This window comes from Lissotriton vulgaris, chromosome 1_1 (assembly GCF_964263255.1).
Source record: "Lissotriton vulgaris chromosome 1_1, aLisVul1.2, whole genome shotgun sequence".
Taxonomy (NCBI): domain Eukaryota; kingdom Metazoa; phylum Chordata; class Amphibia; order Caudata; family Salamandridae; genus Lissotriton; species Lissotriton vulgaris.
The window spans coordinates 555864189-555884363 of record NC_141685.1 but is presented as its reverse complement, the minus strand read 5'-3'; the positions used below and the strand labels follow the sequence as shown (position 1 = coordinate 555884363).

General features: G+C 42.6%; 1 protein-coding gene across 10 annotated transcripts in view; it reads right to left on the bottom strand.

Annotated features, from left to right (window-relative positions):
* The window catches only part of ZNF644 (zinc finger protein 644), a 714013-nt gene that overhangs the window by 326900 nt on the left and 366938 nt on the right, over positions 1 to 20175 (bottom strand). For all 10 annotated transcript variants that reach the window (XM_086953948.1, XM_086953944.1, XM_086953952.1 and 7 more), the window contains one exon: positions 268 to 3272. In XM_086953948.1, coding sequence (XP_086810074.1) covers positions 268 to 3256 — 2989 coding nt within the window. In that variant the 5' untranslated portion in view covers positions 3257 to 3272. The remainder of the gene's footprint in view (positions 1 to 267; positions 3273 to 20175) is intronic.

The window sequence follows — 20175 nt, the reverse complement described above, 5'->3', positions numbered from 1 at the left end:
AAAGTGATGTTTTAGAAGGACTGGAAGTGTCATAGGAAAACGTTTTCTGTATTTATTTACACAATAGTTGAATAAGCAACTCCAAAGGGGCAATATGGATTATGGTGCCAGCATATGCACATATATTTACTCCATAAAAACTACTCCTTTCAAATCAACTACCTTGATTCCTGCTTGCTAGTCACAAACATGGATTAAAACCACCAATTTATTTATCTTTTTGGAAAAAAACAATATTATGTAATTGATTAGTTTTATCAAACATACCTTTTCTAATTCGTTTGATGGGTGTTCCAATTCTTCTAAAAATCTGCATTTTGTCATTTGTCGCTATCTGCTCTGGAGACACTACATGACGAGCTTCATAAGTTAATCCCGCTCTGTGCAGGTGTCCACGAACATGGTTGGATAATCCAACGCCGGTTTCAAAAATTGCAGGACAATAAGGACAATTCTTTTTTTCTAAAGACAAATCTGACCAATCAAAAATTGAGTTATGGTTTGATAATGCAGCTTCTGCATTTTCCAATTGTTCACCCTCCTGTAATTCATGCAAAAATCTGTCTTCCGCAACATCATCATAATACTCAAAATAAAAATCATCTTTATTCTGAGAGCTTATGTTGGTTTCATGATCAGCGTGCTGATCTTTCAATTTTGTTTTAAACCGAGGAAGCAAATTTGCATTTGATGCACTATTTTTGTAGGTTTCATCCTCAGTAGCCTTAGAAGCATAATCAGATAGTTCCACATTATCCCACGAAATTTCATCCTCTGTGTCATAATTATCCTTTTTTCCTGATGGGTCAACTTTTTGTAGTACAACAACTGTCATGTCATTGAGAAAATCTTTATAACTGTCTAACTCTTCTTCAGTATCTAGATTTTCTCTTTTAATATTCTTGATATTCTGAATAGATACACGTCGATCTTTAGAAAAATCTGTCTTTTTTGCATTAATATTATAAGAATCTAGAATACCATTATTTTGCTTATTACCCTGTGAGGGAAATAAATGTACAGAATTTACAGGCCTCCCCTCCTCTTTTTTAAATTTCAAATCATATAGGTGACTTGGGCTTTTAGTCATACCATGCTGTTCTCGTTTATGCAAGTAGGTATTGCTCAATCTGAAATCAGATTTTTGCTTTGCATTTTGATTAAAATACCTAGGTTTTTGGTCATTTTTTATTAAAAGTGATTTATTTGGAGAAGTCTGTGGAAAGTATAGATCTTCCTGCGCAGTGTCCTTCCTAGTTTTTTGGAAGAATTTGTTTTGCATTTTGTGCAATTTTGTATAACTGCTGAGTTGGGAAGCTGTTCCAAATGGTCTTTTGAGATCTTGTTTTAAAACAGAATTCTTTGGAAATGCAGTCTGTTTCATAAACTGCTTAGTCTGGTTCTCGAAATCTAAGAGTTCGCTGGTTATGTCACTTTCTCTGTTCTCCAGAAACCCATGATTGTTATATTGATCAATACTTGATGCAGGATGCAGGTATTCCATGTGTTTCTTTAAAATACTTCTTGCAGAAGTAGTAAAAGGACAAAGCCTGCATATAAATGCAGGAGTCGTTTTTGACGGTAGCAAAAACGTTGACTTTTCTAAAAGGTTTTTTTGAGCTTTTCTTTGGGACAATTCATTGCTGAGCACTGGACAATTTAGAGGTGTTCCATGGACAATGCTTCGATGATACCCAAGCTCATTTTCTGTAATTGCCATGAAGTTGCATTCCTCACAGCAGTAGTACTGTTTGTCCTTCTCATGGGTTTTTGCATGCTGAACAAATGTTTTAGGACAATTAGTACCGAACACACACTGTGGGCACTGAAATCTTGCACCCCTCCCTTCGTCCTGTAGCTCTTTTAGTTCTCGAATTTCTTCCATCAATTTTTGCCTTCTTTCTTGATGAATAACCATATGTTTGAGAAGAGAATTACGATCTCGAAATGTCCTTCCACATTCCTTGCACGCATAAGGTCGTGGAATATTTAGATGTCGAAAGTGACTATTACCTTCCAAATGATACATCATGTGCCTGTGCAGATGTTTTTTTTCTCGAAAATTCACATTGCATTTGGTGCATGGGTAAAAAGCGGGATCTCGGTCACCACTGCTAGCAGAAACATAAAAGGGATGGTCACTTTCATTAAAAGTATTTAAAGGAAAATCATTAGCATGAATAAGCGATGCATCATCAATAAAATTAACAGGACTGAACATGTAGTCGTCAAAAGCATCTACCATTTCATCTGGATAACATTCTCCAGACTCATCAAATATTGGTTCAGATTTTAGTTTGCTTAATGAGTAGTTTTGCAGCACATCCATCTGTTGTTCATCACTCACATTTGAACTCTCAACATCCATCAATTGCAGTTTCTCTGGACTATCATTTAAATCATTATAGGATTCCTCGGGAAAATAACGAGTAATTTTGCTAACATCCATTTTTCTCTTCCTCCGTTTTTCTGTCCTTACTGCACACTGAATTGGAGGCTTATCAGTTGCTTCGTCATTCATAGGAAGTTGCATAACCTCTTCTTGGGGATCTTGATGTGAACCATAATTTGTAGAAATGGAAGTGGCTGATGCCTGAGGAAACCTTGTTGGTGACTTGTCTGCTTTCTCCCCTTCCTCTTTTACAAGCTCCACTTTGGTATCCTGGCTCAATATTTTTTTAGGTTTAAGTGAACTACCTGCATTCAAACTATCACCCAGATCGTTCTCACAACTAGAAAATGAATCAGAGGTAGGCAGTTTGTTTATGGAATGGGACTGGATGTCTGTATTTGGTACATCTGGTAAAGAAAATAATACTTGATTTGATATTTGTGGCTGATCTGACGCAGGCTGGAAGAGTTCAGGTGAATCTGTGTGCTGACCAGAGGATTGTCCAGTAGTTAATGAAACACTTTCTGCATTCACGCTCGAAGTTGGTGAAGCAGAGTGTGAAACTGGTCCATTAACAGTTCCTTTAGGTAAGGCGAGGTTTTCACTTGACACAGTGGGAGCACCAGCATGTATAAATAGAGTAGATGGGATTTCGCTTAAGGCTTTCTCAGATTTGTCCCTTGGTAATTCTTCAAGCAGAGTTATGGTATGGTCTTTGTGAAATGATGTTTGACTTGCTTCAGGGTTGCTAGGTAGCATGCTATGTGGCTCAACAGGGTTGAAATCGTTGTTATCTAGAACGCTTTGTTTAGCACCAGTAATCGTAGCATTTATTTTCACTTCCTCCATGTTGTCGGTCATCATGTTAAATACATTTACTCTAAAAAGAAAGAGAAAACAGTTACCTCATGACAGGTTTTACTTCAACAATTCGAATGTATATTTTATATCACAAAAGGAGCAGTGGAAAATAAGCAGCACTTATTTAAACATTATATTTACTTTAAAATACTTTGTGCATCAAACAAAACATGCATATGTTTCAAGAGCATAGATTACCGCAGCAGCACGAGTTATTCATTCGCAACATTAATTTGGCTAAACAGCCTGGGCTGAACGTGCCCTATAACTATTAATGTAAAATGGCATTACCAGTTCAGTATAGGACAGCACATTCTGCAGAACATTTAGCTGGGAAAATACAGCAAGTAGTTATTCAGCAATAGTGTGGGTGTGCTGGATGCGTAAGGCGATACAGTAGTGCAGGAGGAGAAGGGCTGCTGAAATCTTCGCCCAATGCTGCAACAGCAGGAGTCAAGACAATTCTCTTACTCCTTCGCAATGAGTGTCAACATACTGGAAGGTTGCCAGTAGCCTTGCCGGACCTGCCAGAAGCTTTCTCGGATGCGGCCACGTCGTATAACTCTAATTAGAAATTTACATGTGTGCTGGGAAAACGACCCATTCTGGATTCACTGTTGGAAATCTCAGAAAACAATTATATGTAAATTAAGAGTGACATTTGGGCACTTGAGAATCAGTATCTGCCCTGAACCAACGCCACGATTCAAAGTGTTGCGATCGTCTTAAATACTCATAGACGTACACTCAAGAAATCTAAAGGGTCATCATTTGTATATACAACCTTACTGTCCTGATGATGGTCTTGTGAAATCTTCAAAAAGACCGAAACGTCGACTACTTCAGTCCATCTCTGCATATTTTGTGTATTTACCTTCCTTTGATTTTCTTCTGATTTTTGAGTTGAAATCATTGTATTTATGTTTGAGCAGTTTGGACTTAATGTTTAGATATGTTTAAGGATGATACTACCAATACCTTGAATATCTAAATAATATCTATGTATGTACCCTGCCTGATTTGAATAATAATACTCTAATAACACAAAATCCTGGTCTTTCCGTTTTTTCACTTAAAGCTTTTTTACTTACAATTTTCTACTTAATGTATATATGGTGTTAGTGTGGTAACACTGTGTTGTTCTGATTTTACTGGACTCTTTTTAAGAAATCAACAAATCCAAAAACAGCCATTGATTTATTCCAGACCCGGGTACTATGATATAATACAGGTCCCTATGGTGCTGTAAATTAGTTAATCAACAAAACCCCTTGCTGGCCAACTCTCTTTGTATTAACTTTGCCCGAGACCTCAAGGGTATATTGGGTTGCTCACCTGTTTATTCACAGTAGATGAGGGTAGCATCCACTACTTTCTACAGCAAACATGGAGGTCACCCACTCACCACAGAACAGGGAATTTCAGAGTTCTGCCTCTTAGATGGCCAGTAACAGTGCTGGTTTCTCACGAGGGAATAAGTAGTAAGGGATCCAAGAGTGGATTTGCACATTGCTTGTGAACTACACAAGGAATACATTTCTGAAGCAAAAATGTGGCCAAATCCTCCACTCAATAGATGCACCTGCAATCACATTCCTATAGATTTTAGTCCTGTGCTACTGGACATATTAACGGTCAACTGAGAAATAAAATGTACATTCTTTTCCAGCATATATTGTGAGCAAGTTAAGCTCCGAGGCAGTGGCCATGTATGAAGGAATGTTCCAATAACAATACTGCTATTTGCAGCTGCCACACCTAGAAGGTATGGACTAAGGAGTGAGGTATTCCCTGGGCTACATCTTGGAACCCACTGATCATCAGCCTCATGTTTTAACCAGGTATTCTCTCTATGAAGGATAAAATGCTAGCTTAGAACATGAGCGTGTTGGGAGGTCCAAATATCTACATGCGCACATGTCTAGCATCTCAATATTTTGACTGGCAGGTGTGTTTTCCTTCTCAAATATTAGGCAAAATTAAAAGTTATTAGTAAGAATGGTGTATAAATATGCATCTATAACTCAATAATTTTCTAGGTAAGACTAAACAATAAAAAAAACGGCATTAGGAATTCATTTAATTGCCCCAAGCACAAAAGCATGTGCTTTCTATAAAGTAAAAAGTAACTAATACCGAGTCCCACTGTTTGAAGCGTGAGTCGTACATTTACTCAAGCTCAATCTATCAACAATCTTCCAATTATGACTGACAGAACATGCTTATGAAACACAATCTTTGAGTTCAAAATGAACATACAGCACTAATTGGAAAGGGCCATTAACTTTAATAGGTGCAGACAACACGTGCTAAACTAGCCTCCGTTTGTCTGCACCAATTACTTTCAGAATTAGATCTGGCTCCCAGTTTGTATATGGATCAGGTAAAATCCATATGAATAAAGTGTTGCTTAACTGCATCTTTGGAAGTGGTTTAAGTTAACAGCAGGAAGGATTTAGAAGTTTTAGAATAACACTCTAAATTGACTCAATGATTCATGCACAATTCTTGGAATCTTTAAAAGAGCTAGATAGTTTGACAGCTGACAATTCCTCAGCAAATTTATCAAAGAAAACTGATATAAAGTATGGGTTGCCCTTAAGTGGTGTAGGTTTCTCTGCAAGGGAACCCTAGAGACATCAGGGACCTTGGGTAAACACTGTAATGCACAACAATGGCTCCTAGACATAAGACTGCAACAAAGCTATCAACCAAATGGTAATTTATTCCAAACAATAATCAAGAATATTTGTTTTTTTTTAAAGCATTGTATAAAGGCGCAGTGGGTGAGTGTAAACTGTGCTTTGTGCTCGCTCATCGGTGATACACACGTGACAATAGTGATCATAAGTGCGTATCTAAAGGTCGACAAACTCCATGCTATCCTAGAGGTTGATGTCCGACTTGACTCAAAATATATCCTCCTGGGGATACAGAGGGAGATTGACGTTCTGAGGAATCATCTCCTGTCCTGTAATCTGGGTTTGATTGTGGTGAACAGGGATATGGCACAATACTAGGGAGTGCAGGAGGGCCCCACTCTGCATGAATGTTAGTCAGGTATGGACAAGTACATGGCTTCTGAACGTGTCACATATAAAAGCAGGGTAGGTCCCAGAAATTGAGAAACAAATGGGCTCCCTCCTTGCATTATTATGACTTGGGGCCTGAGACAGAAGAGGCTGGTAACCTAGAACTGGGAATTGCAGATGGTGTGCTTGGTTTTCCTTGAAGCTAGGCACTCTGTTTTGTGGTCTGGGATGGGTGTCGTGGGAGATTTCCCCCCCCTTCTGATACTTTATTGATTCTGATATGTTGGACGCTGCTCGCTACTTTAACATATACCTCTGAAAGCATTGTTTTGGATTCTCTATGATATTTGTTGTTTCTAAAAACAAAATAGCACAGCCTGTTAGCTAATCAATAATATACATAAGGGATCGCAATTTCAGATGAAGTTTAGATCCCTACAGAGAGAACTGGATAATCAGGGCTCTAGATATAAGCTCAATTATCATCAAGATTCTCAGGCTCTTTTATAGCTAGAGTCCTGATGATGATCACAGACCCTTATCTATATTGTTGATTAGCCGGGAACGGCCATGCTATACTGGTTTGTAGGTACACACTTTTGATCATTATTGTCACGTGTGTATATCACAGATGAGAGAGCACCAAGCATGCTTTTCACTTACACTCACTGCGCCATTGTACAACGCTTTTATAAAGAAACATGCTCATGATTGTTTGGAATAAATGATCGTTTGGTTGGTAGCAAAACAAAAACTGTCCCCGAGCACAATGAAGCAAATAACAGTTCTTAAGAGAAAAAGAAAATTCAAATTCTTTTCATTTTGTATATTCATTAAATCAGTTAAGTTTATTTATTTTTTTTCTCTTCCCAAGCGTCAAAATTCCATCACATAGTCAATCTTCATATAATGTCCATTAGAGTCATTCAAATGTAGCCAGAAAAACAGAGCCGAAACGTGTTTCGTCACGGGAAACAATCACCCATGGACTTCTTCAGGGCATGAAATAGCTCCTCGTGAAGTAAAACTCCACATTTCAGGTTTGACCTGTCTATGGTACGGAACTGAATCAGACTGATAAGATCTAAGTAGCATCATGAAGTGGTAATCCTAGCAATTTAACTGCCAGACTATCTCCTTTATGTGACCAAAGCACAAAAAAAGTTTTGGAGACCGAAATGGGTAGTTTTTGAAACAAACACAAAGATTTGTATGTCATGCATAGAAAACACAGTGCAGATGTAGATTAGCAATACAAACCTTAATTCCCCTGCGGTTTTATCAAGCTTAAATAAAGATTTTATGGCATTTCTGGAAGTCAGTCATTGATAAATTAAAATAACCAGGGGCCAACGGGCTATAATGGTACCTGAAAACGCTACCCAGATTACTTGAGAGGCAGAGTAAACTCAGCAGATAAATCAGTAAAGTGTGCACACCATGTTTACCAGCACTGTAGTAAAGATACATTCTTATCAGCAGAAATGTTTTGAATGTTTGAAGACCTGGCTGTTTGACCAATAGCTCTGTTCTCTCTTTATTACCTATTAAACTGCACGCTTATCACCCTGAGGCACTAATGAGTCACAGCACCCAGACGCCCACGGGCATACGCTGGGCTTTACAAATTTTAAAAATAAATAAATAAATAAACGGTGGCCAGTTTAATGACAAGTGATGTGAAATAGTGGAGCTCAGAGGTCCCCTTTCGTTTGATGTGTGGTAGAACATGTGGGCTATAATGGAGCTGGGTGGGTGGAGGTACAAAGTTTCCACCTCATTGACGGCTTGGCAGAATCAAACAACGAGACGCAGAGACTACACACAAAGCAGTAATAAATGAGCGCATTCTAATAATACTGTTTTCACATTTTACAAGGAACTCCAACCTGATGGTGCCAAATATTTGCATATCATCCTAAAAAAAAAAAAGACCAAGACATGAGTTCAGTATGCAAAATAAACTGTCACTAAACACCCTTGTAACCTATGTAAAGAGGGCAACGCATTTATTTCTGCAGATGTGAGCAGAGGAAACACACCTTTATGATAGTTTACAAATGCATTTTCAAAGACCTTCCAAAGAACTACCTGATTACACTAGCCCTGCATGCATCATCAGGTCCTTTGATTACAAAAATAGGTTTGTTATTGTTTCCTATATACAAATATAAACAGGATTCAGGTGAGTTAAAGCATCATTTGAAATGATAATCCATGGAAGTGGATGGTTGTGCTAAGGTAGGAGACTGGGGCATAAGGGTCCTCGTCGGAATGAAAATGACTTTATAACAGTTTGTGTAGTGTATGCAGTGCATACATTTCAGTAGAAAAAGCATACATATGTGCAAGGACCACAAACTGAAAGTGTTGCGATCCAACCGTGAAACTTAAGTAAGGTCTGTTGGTTGCGAAGGACTGGCACATGAAAACAGACGCCCTGAACACCATCCAATCTCCTCAGATAAAGGCCAATAGAACATGGCTTAGGGACAGAATTTTTAATAGGTACAGGACTGAGGCCTCGGTCTTCTTGGACACTTGAAAGTAAAGGGAATACGGTCCAGTTCCACTCTCTTCCAGAGGCACCACTTCTGTGGCCTCTTATTGTAGTACAGGAGGCACCTCTTTTGAAGACTGGGGCATACGTCTGCAAGCACAATCTGAAGAAGGGGTGTTATCTGGTGGGGAGGATATAAAGGGAAGGTCATGGCCCCACAGAATCAGCTGGATGACCCAGCGATCGTCGTGATCTCCTGAAAATACCCCTAAAGACAAAACGGGAGACCCACCTCCCCGCAGGAAGATGGTGATGAGAGGGGGAACAAAGCAAAACCAAAGGGGATGATGGACGGAGTGAACATTGCAAGCAGGGGGGGATCAGAGGTGGCAGAGATTACAGAGGAATGAGGGTAGTGAATCTACTGCAGATACCTTATTGATCCAGCCCTTCCCCAAATGTAGTGATACATCTCCTGATGTTGATGGGACTGCACATCCCCAAAGACTCAAAGGCATGTTTCAGTATCTATTTAGATGGTTTCCGATAATCACTCACAAGGTCTGGAAATATTTCTTCTTCATGTGTTCTTGCTGAATGATACCGAGTTTCGCCAGTTTCTATAAAACATTGACAAAGCGGTCCAAAACGCAGGCTCAATTAGCGGTGTGTAGATCCAAGCTGCCAAAGGCAAAAACTTTGTGACCATATGTATCAAGTTTCTTCGGCTCCGTCTGGAGAGGCCTTAGAAGGCATTTGAGTTCTGTTTTGAGTAAGACATTTGAAACACCAGATAACTGGTAAGTACAAAAAATAGCTTAGGTCATCCTGTACTAATTTATGGCATGTAATGATCGGTCTATGGATTTCTGGGCATGAAAAGGGTTTCTTAACTTTAGCTATTAAGTGGTGTAGGAACACTTCATTAAAATGAAGCCATGTCTCCGCAGACACTGTGGAGGGTTGCAAAATTTCCACTCAAAAGTTAGATTTTTCTTCTAAGATATGATATGATATGAAAAATAAATTTATACAGCGCACGTTCACCAACGGCTTCTTGGCGCTTTAGGACAGGCAAATGACAGGACTGCAATGAGGTGACCTTAATTAATCAAAGGCTTGGGAAAACAACCAAGTCTTCAGCGCTCTCCTAAATAAATGATCCGAAGGGAAAAGGCGGAGATCAGGAGGAAGGGTGTTCCAAAACGGAGGTGCTTGGAAAGCGAATCTTAGTCCCCCAAGCCTTTTACGCTTGAAAGGACAGACAGACAACAGATTAGAACCAGAAGAGCGAAGGACTCGGGAAGGAATGTAGCGATGAAGGCGAGAGGCAATAAAGGCCGGGCCTTGATGAGAGAGGGCCTGGTGAGTCAAGCAGCCCACCTTGAAGAGGCTGCGCTGGATTACAGGAAGCCAGTGCAGACTCCTCAAGAGAGGTTTAATAGAGCTAGTCCTAGGTTGCCGGAAGATCAATCTGGCTGCTTCGTTTTGGATGAGTTGAAGTTGATGGGACTGGTAGAGAGGAATACCAATATACAATGAGTTCACATAGTCGACACAGGAAATCACCAGACCCAGCGTAGCTTGGACCAGGGCTTCATAAGTAAGGAATCTGCTGATCTTTCTGATGCGGCGTAGATGAAAAAAGCACGCCAACATCACAGATTTAATTTGAGGTCTCATGGACAGATCCTTACTGATGGTGACACCAAGGCTCTTAACCGAGTTCACCGGGCAGGGAGCATTGCCCAGCGAATGCGGCCAGAAGTTAGAGTTCCAGGGATTGCCCGGGGGTCCAGTGAGAACCAGCTCGGTCTTATCCGGGTTTAGCTTGAGCTGGTTCGCATTCATCCAACTGCTGATATACGTCATAGTCGACTGAAAGTTCTCAATGGAAGCGGGAGAGGGATCAATGTTAAAAATAAGCAGGAGGTCATCTGCATAATTGAAGATGACCACTGATCTTTCCCGCAGCTTGGAAATGAGGGGAAAAATATAAAGATTAAATAATAACGGGGAGTGGGAAGAGCCCTGAGGGACCCCACAGGTAAGGCCCTTGGCTTCAGACAGGAAAGGGCCAAGACGAACCGCTTGCTTACGATCTTGTAGAAATGAGGCAAGCCACTTGAGCGGGGTGCCCCTGATGCCGGCGTTCTCGACCCGTTTAAGAAGGATGGAATGATCAACGGTGTCGAACGCCGCCGACAAGTCAAGGAGCACCAGGGCCTGGGAGATATTTTGATCAGCACCCTTTCTAAGTTCGTTATGGACTGCCATGATCACAGATTCGGTGGAATGCTGGGGTCTAAAACCCGCCTGATGTTGATCCAGGAACTGTGAGCTTTCTATGAAAGAGCAGCTGGAAACATGAGACTCCAAAAGTTTACCCAAAAAAGGGAGCAAAGGTATTGGGCGAAAATTACACAAAGCCGCCGGATCTGCCCCTGGTTTCTTGAGGATGGATGCGACAACCGCAGACTTGAATGTGCTGGGGACCACCCCCAAGCAGAGGGAGTTGTTGAGCGAGGGGAGTATCACGAAGACTAAGGAAAATCTCACGAGTAATGTGAGCAGGGCAGCTATCCGCGGGAGAGCCAGAGCGGACTCTGCTGAGAAGTAAGAAAAACATCTCTTGTGTAATCAGGGAAAAATTCAAGAATGAGGACGGGTTAATAAGAATACTACCAGTATTAAAGCTCGGATCAGATTTAGGGATACTCGTTTTAATTAGAGCTATCTTCTCAACAAAATAATTATTAAGAGAGTCAGAGAGACACTGAGAGGAAGAAGGGGTCATCGTGACACGGTCAGGTTTGGCAAGTTCGTCGACTATGGCGAAAATATCCTTCGATGTATTAGAAGAATTAAGAATTTTGTCCGAGAAGTACTTAGTTTTGGCCCGGAGGATAGCTAATTCATATTCTTTCAGAGCGGCATGGAAGACCAGTCTCTTAAGAGCACAATATTCCTTTCTCCACTTGCGCTCAGTTTGTCGAAGGCCAAGCTTCATGTCTATCAAGTCCTTAGAAAACCAATGCTGAGCATCATGAGGGCATTTGTTTCTAAGTTTCTTTAATGGGGCAAAGGAGTCCCGGGCTTCTGCTAGCGAAGTGTTGATATTATCGGCCTGGGCATGAACAGATAAAGGAGAACCTGACGGCCCAAGAGGGGAAGGAGTTGTGGAAGCCAGCGAGTGACAAAGCGAAGGGATATCTACCCGCCCCCAATTGCGGATCAGTGGAGGCTCAGTATTACATGCTTTAGGAGCTGGATTTTTGGGTACGGTAAAAGAAATAAAAAAATGATCTGACCAGACGCAAGGGGAGATCTGTAGATTTAAAACGTCCTGATTTAATGACCACAACTGGTCCAGGATGTGGCCCTTGACATGAGTAGCAGTGTTGATATGCTGACAGAAATGGAGACCAGTTAACAGGTCCGTGAACTCCCTATAGGGGGGACTTTCATGCTGGTCATTGGGCCAGTAATTAAAGTCCCCTATTATAAGGATTTTGGTGTGATTAATCGCCAGTTCGGACACCATACTGCCAACTAAATGAAGGAAACCAGGCGACTGACCGGAAGGGCGGTTGAACAGGGCAAATGTGAGGGGGAGAATGTTCGACTCAAGCTTAAAAATTACATAATCCACCGATGGTATGGGAAGCATGGAAATAGAGTTAACTTTGTAGGACTGGGAGATTATGGCAGCAACTTCCCCTCCAGCTTTCCCCTGAGGCCGATTTGCCTGAAGAATGTAGTAGCAGTCAGGGACGGCGGCCAGGATATCGGGGATAGACTCTGGTGTCAATCATGTTTCGGATAACAGAAATATATCGGGTTTAACTGTTTCCAAAAGGTAGAAGATCTGTTTGATGTTTAACCAGCGAGCGAGTGGTTAAATACCAGATAGACAAACAATCCTGCCCAGAGCCTAAACAATCAAAGGGAGGGATTGTTGACGATAGATCAGAGTCCAAATCACCGTCAGGCATTAAGGTGATGGTGGCAGGGGGATGATGGGAATGTTGCGATAAGAAAGGACGCTCATATGTAGCTAAATGGTGCTTAGCAATGGGCTCCTGGTCTCGTAAGGAAAGCAACTCCTCAGAAGAATAGACCCAAGTAGAAGAGCGACCGACAGGGGGAGTGGCCCCTGGCCTCGGTCGGGCGCAGACGTGCTTGCCTTTGGCGTGCCCGCTGCGCGTTGTTCCCAGCATTGTGTTTTAAAGGTAGAAGCGCTAGACCGCTCACCTCCTCTGACCGGAATTGAAGAAGTTGCCAGCAAGTGTCTCACCCAATAGGCTCCCTCCACATCAATCGAGCTCTGCTCAGCTTGCGGTGGAACGGGGAGTCTAGAGGGGAGATTACAGCAGGATAAGGGTAAGTAAGTGCAAATAAAAACAAGAGGCAGCTAGTAATCAGCTCTGAAATAAGGAAAGTAAATATACAATTTCACCGCAAGGCAGCTTAGCCTCAGCGTGTCCAGCGCGCGTCACCCCTATGTCCAGTTTTAAAGGGAGGGAAGGTTGGAGCGCTAGACCGCTCACCTTCTCCGACTGGAAGTGAAGAAGTCGCCAGCAAGTCTCTCACCCAATAGGCTCCCTCCACATCAATCGAGCTCTGCTCAGCTCGCGGTGGAACGGGGAGTCTAGAGGGGAGATTACAACAGGAGAAGGGTAAGTAAGAGCAAATAAAAACAAGAGGCAGCTAGTAATCAGCTCCGAAATAAGGAAAGTAAATATAAAATTTCACCGCAAGGCAGCTAAGCCTCAGCGCGTCCAAACTAAGATGGCAAACTAAGTTCCAAGGCTCTACCACCTTCCAAACTGCTGTGAAAAGCAAAATATCTTTCAAGGCAGGGCCAGAGGGCTAAGAAATGTCCCCTACTGGAGGATTGTCTAAGCCACTGGCATTTTGCAAGACCTAAAGAAAGGTCAGCATCAATATTGTAAGGGAAAATTAGTTGATCAGTTATGAGTCACCAACCTCTGTTTTTCTGGAGGCATCTAAACCACAAATCTCACTTAAATAGGCAAAACTCTGGGTATTTAGGAAAGGTTCAAATAGTAGTTCATCAATCAATTCTTGTCACACATATTTACACCTCTCGACTCTGTGCCTACAGGCGGAACTAGCTCCATGAGGGGAAGGGGGAGGGGGGGGGGGGAGGGGAGGGGGGAATGCACAGGGAACAAGGGCAAAAGGCTAGGCTAATTACAAATGGACAGAGCATAACCCTCGTGCTCAGCCACAGCAACCCAGACAGCTAAGAAAAAGCACCCACAGAACATCGAGGAAACTTTCCTGAGAAACAAAATAAAAAGACCTTTAATGACAGAATGATGGGCAAACGAGAGCAAGAACAATGAATGCTGAAGAGCACAACAAGAGCTGTAAAAGAACCCACCCTCACATGGAGAACCTTGAAGGTATACAAAGTCTCCTCCTAATAATGTAACAGAGGCGCTCACTGAGGAGAAGCAAGGAAACAGAAGTGCAACCAAAAAGCCTGAACCATTATGGGTAGAAAAAACAGAGAAATTCCCTTACTTCACCAAAGGTAACCCACCTACTCCACCAGTGAGCGGAAGGATAAGAAGCAGAGGAACAAAGGGTACTCCAAGAACAGAGGTAACCAAGGGAAGACAGAAATAATATGTCCCACTGTTGTAAAGAAGAACTTACAACAGGAACTGAAGTGGAGACAGAAAGAAAAGGCTGGAAAACAGCAACACAATGCCGCCTAAGAGTAGGTAGTGACAACTATAAAGGAAGCATGTGCAATGCAATAGGTCTCGCATTTGCAAGAGTTTAAGCTAATGGCATTGTAAATGACAATGCCTTTTACCTATCGGTTTTGCTAATTAGCACACAATAGAAGGTATTGTCATTTACAATGCCAATAGCTTAAACTCTTGTAAATGCGGGACCTATTCAAAGAAGCGACCGCCAATGTTCCTGATGCTCGGAAAGTGAAAGCACGCAAGGCACGCTGAATGTTGCAGGAAAGCATGCCGTGCCTGTAGTAGGATAAACTCATTAAAGAAAGAAGTGCTTACAGAATAAAAAAAAGAGCCATGTAACATCTGAAGTAAAAGGGTCAACCCTTATTGGAGGTTACAAATGAATACAAGGCAGTACTAAGGAGGGACGGACCAGCCTATTAATGAATCAGAAGCCAGCATCTATGAAGAACAATGACATAAGCCAATGACAAAAATGGCGGAGGGTGGGTGACGCTTCAATTCCATACTCCAATACAGTATGCCTTACTGTTTAGGTCAAGCCTGGGCAGTGCATGCGCTACACTGCTGTGTGCAGTGTAGCGCATGCACTGCCCAGGCTCGACCTAAACAGTAAGGACTACCATCCAAGAAGCAACACCAGTGGCTGAGGGAGGATGCCAGCAGGCGGCTGCATGAGAAAAAGAAGAGGAAGAGATGAAGGGAGGAGAATTAGAAGCCAAAGGGAGTAGGAAGAGAGGAAGAGAGAAGGATGAAGAAGAGCAAGGGAGGAGGAATAAGAAGAGGAAGGGTGGAGGGAAGAGGAAGGAGAAGAAGAGGAGGGAGAAGAGAAGGGAAGAGGAAGGAAAATAGAAGGGAAGAGGGAGGAGAGGAGGGAGGAGGGAGAAGAGAAGGGAAGAGGAAGGAAAATAGAAGGGAAGAGGGAGGAGGAAAGAGAGAGGAGGGAGAAGGAGGAGGAGGGAGAAGAGGAAGGAGGTGTGAGAAGAAGAGGAAGAAGAAGGAGGGAGAAGCGGAAGGAGATGGGAGAAGAAGAGGAAGAAGGAGGGAGAAGAAGAGAATGGAGGAGGAGTAAGGAGGCAGGAGAAGAAGAGGAAGGAGGAGGAGGAAGAAGAGGAAGGAGGAGGAGGAAGAAGAGGAAAGAGGAAGAAGAAAAGGAAGGAGGAAGAAGAAAAGGAAGGAGGAAGAAGAAACGTGAGGAGGGAAGAGGAAGAAGGGAGGAGGAAGAAGAAAAGAGAGTAGGGAAGAGGAAGGAGGGAGGACGAGGAAGGAGTGGTGGGGAGGAAAGGTGAGAATGGAGGGAGGCGGCCGCCATGGAGAAAAGAATGGACGGTGAAAAAAAAGGGCAACAGATAGTCTATTATGAGAATCTCGCATTGTCCAATGTACGTAAGCTCGAGAAACAGGCAAGAAATCAGATCAACGCTTCAGGGAAACATGAGAAAAGATAGGATAGATCCAAAGAAAAAAGTATTGAAAGACCCCACTAAGGAGGTTGGATAAGGAACGTGAGGGAAGGGAAGGGGAAGGAAAGGAAAGATCCCAGCCAATAGTGAAAGAAGGACACCTGTTAAGGATCTGAACAAGGAAGGGGACCTCCAGGTGAAAGGTGCCAAAAAGAAGAGCAGGCACAACAGTTACCGCACAAATAAAATGGGAGATACGTATAAAATAAGCACCAGAATACTAGACCCAATGAGACGAAACATCACAGGAGCACGACAAGGCTGGAGTAATGGAACCCAGGCATGAACCAATATTAACCCAAAGAGGTTGCCTGGCTGCGGCACCAGCAGAGCCCATACAGGCAGGAGGACAGAGAAAGAGGAAGGCAAAGTCCATTGAAGGTATAGAAGTTGTAAGAGTAGCTCACTAAAATGCCTCCGAAACATACAAATAAGGTCCCTGGAAACAGGGAACAAAGCTATAGTGCAACTGCACAACATAAATAAAATACCACCAAAAAGTAAGCACATGGGTAGAAAAAATGCAAGCTGTGAAAGAAGTCAAATGTCAGGCTCCAGGAGACCCCAAAACAAGATAGGTTCCAGAGAGCTGGAAACGAAACCTGTCACCAACAGCATAAACAAGACAAAAGGCACCTGCAGAAAGCAGGAACACCTCATCTGGTATATCCATTGAGGGGAGAGAAGAACTCTGCCCTAGGAAGGGAGGAATTAGTCAAAGAAAGGAGAAACAACTGTACCCGGCAACCAAAATAAATTAACAAAGTTAAGACTATGTATGACCATGACTATCCCTTAACTGGCATAAAGCAGAGTTGGTGTGCACGTCAAAAAGGGAGGTGCCATCAAAAGGCATGTTTATAACAGCAGTTTACACAGCCTCTGAAAACCTGGTAGTACGCAACTATGCATGTTGTCGTAGAGCAATAGAAGAGGCCTTAGCAGGACCAACAGAATATGCAGTATCCATACCAAGTGTGGCAGCTTGCTGACCATCTTGAACCAGAGGAACAAGAGCATTTCAGGCTTCCTCCTGAAGGGAAGGCAAGAGATGCATCACAGAGTCCCACAAGGCTTGGGAGAAGCAGGCAAGCTCACAAGAAGTGTTCAGAGAGTGCAAAAGAGTGTAAGAAGAAGAGAAAATATGTCTACCACAAGCGTCAAATTTCCCGGCTTCCCTTTCTGTAGAGACAAGGGTAAGAAAATCAATATCCTGTTTAAAGCAGCCTGAACCACAAAGCTTTTAGTAGATGGATGTCTAAGTAGATAGGAGGGATCCTCTGGGGCTGGGTGATGCCTGTGACAACTTGAGCGATTAACATGGAGCCTTGGGTTTAGTCCAAGCACCCAAAAGTATATGGAAAAGACAGTCAGTATCAAGAAGTACAAGCTCAACATTAGACTGGGCAGGGTGTAGAACACCAATTAAGGGGTCTGCTGACAATTCCACTGAAGGAAGGTGTAAATCCAGGGAAATCAAAACTCGATGGAGCATGTCCACCAACTCGGAACTGGTCTCAGTAGACAAACCGGGTGGAGACAGGAGGCTGGCAAAGGTTCTAAGCCACTGGCATTCAGCCAAGTCAAGCAACAAGTCAGATGGCATAAGGAGTGGTACTGTGTCTTGAATAGGAGGAGGACACACCACACCTTCCGTAGTACTTCCACAACCACGGTCCTCAGAGTAAAAACCTAGAGGAAGGGAGTCTGAGACTGTCGGCTCCATCAGTGCCACATGAAATGCTGTAACAGAAGCCAGTGGACTCAGAGAAGGCGATGCCTTGATATCAGATGGAGCGTCGATCGGCGGCACCACCATTAGCAGACAAGAGCTTGACGCAGACACTGGAGTCGGAAGACAAGAAGCAGGAGCCAAATGGTTGAAGTTGGAAAGTGCTGTGCACCAGCACCGCTAAGGTGTCCGGCAAAAGAGGCCAACCTGAAGTCGAGGGCAAACCCCCCGGCGGAGTAACAGGCAAGACCTCATGATCATCCGTGGGGTCCGAAGGCACTCCAGAGGGAGGTGACTGCCCAAGAGCAGAAAGAAGAGCTTGAGAATATGGTCTCATCTAGGTTAAAGACGCCATGGCCCCAGGATAGGTGGGGAGACACAGGGTGGACTCATGTGTAGGCACTTTAAAAGAAGAATGGAGATCAGCGGTAGGTGATAAAGACATGAGACACTGCGACTTCGACCACCAGCGCCAAAGCTTCCCTCTGGACGTCAAAGGTGAATGGCGCCCGTGGGAATGGCTCCTAGAACAGACATGTAGTCGGTTCCAAGAACACTTAGCGGACCAATGAAGATGAGAAGACTTCGAAGACTGACATCCACGCTGCCATAATCTGCATGAAACATCCTGTGCGTGCCTTCGGTGAGAACTGCTGACAAGAGTCGCACTTGTCAGAGTCATGGTGCTCACCCAGACACCACATACAATTCGAGTGAGGATCTGTGGGGGACATTGTCCTCCACAGGACCCACAAGGCTTGAACCCTGATGAGAGAGGAGATGTCAAGTAGGCCGAAAATGGCTGGGGGAACTGCAGTGTGGGTCCACGCGTTAGCGTGGAAAAGAAGGAACTGACAGTGCGTCGGGGGGGAGGGCTTTTATGACCTCCGTTGACGTCACATCCGGGAGACGATGTCACTACTGAATCACTCGACACCCTCTGCTGAAGCACAGATGTACTGCTGGGAATATTTCCGCATCCCGTCTGGCACCTATGGAGGATTCTAAGATAAGGAATCTGTGGCTAGATGTCTATCAGATATTTAATAAGAAAAGATGATGAAAAAAACCAATATATTCTATATCTAGCAAAGAAATTTGAATGTGTACATATTTGAACAATCTCTCCTTTCATTCATTATCAGATTTGTCTTAGATCTTATAAAAAAACATTATACCATCTCTTTTTTTTAAAGAAATATTTTATGGGTTTCAGCACAAACAATAAATTGGCACAAAGAGGCACCAAACTTCAAGCAACAATCCATCAAGTCACAGTAAAGGTTAACGTTTCACAGTAGTATCAAAGGATAATACCATCTCCATTTATTATAAGATCTATTTCCCAAATGCCCGAATAATTTCGAGTTTTGTGAATACAAGTAACTTTTTTGCTGTAGCACTGGTCTGTTGCACAGCAGTATGCATCCTCCCCATTTTGTCCCTTGGATCCTAACATTTTTCAACCATTGTGAGTAACTGACAAATTCTGCATGTGTCCATCTACTTTTATTCAATTAAGCACACAGCTTCATTCTGACTATAAGATGTTTCTAAAAAGCAAGCGGGCACTGAAACTAGAATGAATACCTGTGAAAGATAAACATCTTGATTACATTTATATGGCATACAAAGGAAAGTGGGATGTACCACTAGCTTTGTAAACCTTTTTCATTTCTGATAAGTAAAGCTTCTTAATTTAACATATATTGAACCAACTTGTTCAGCAACAGGGATACCTAAACATTGATTGCTTCGGTTGTCACCATTTTGGCAATTAAATCTCTAAGCTAAATTTAGAATAATTAATCAAAATAACTTTTCTTTGATTTATATATTTAATATTAAGAGATTTCTGAGAATCTCTCTACTGCATTGAAAGCATTTTCAGAATCAGATCAAAAAACATAACTACATCATCTGCATATACTAGGAGGATCTAATTAAGGGTGCTAATTCTTGGACTGGCCTGTATAATTTCATCAAACTGGCAAACAGCAAGAACAAAGGGGACCTCATTAGGCAACTCTGTTGTCTCCATCTAGTATCAAATTTGAGTAGTGGATCGAAAGGAGAAGTAAGCCTCAGGGTAGTTACCATATTTCAGAAATATTGCCAGCTTTTCCCTTTAAAAGACGAGGAAAATGCCCTTTTGTGTCTTATACTCTAAAAGAGTGAAGTCAACTTTAGAAACAGAAGAAAGGCTAAGAATGTATAACATTCATAGGGCAGCCATCCTCTCCCAAAGCTGTAGCAGAATGAAAGGGATCCAATAGCTTTGTGCCCCTCAGAGTCATTTACAGCAATGACACTATCCTGATCCAAGCCAACAATGGCAACCTGGACGCTTTTGACTCCCTCTTCCCCACTCTGCGCATCGCCTTTATACACGTATCACACTCTCAATCGACAGCAACCCTTCCCTCGAGCCAACCATCCCTGGCAACC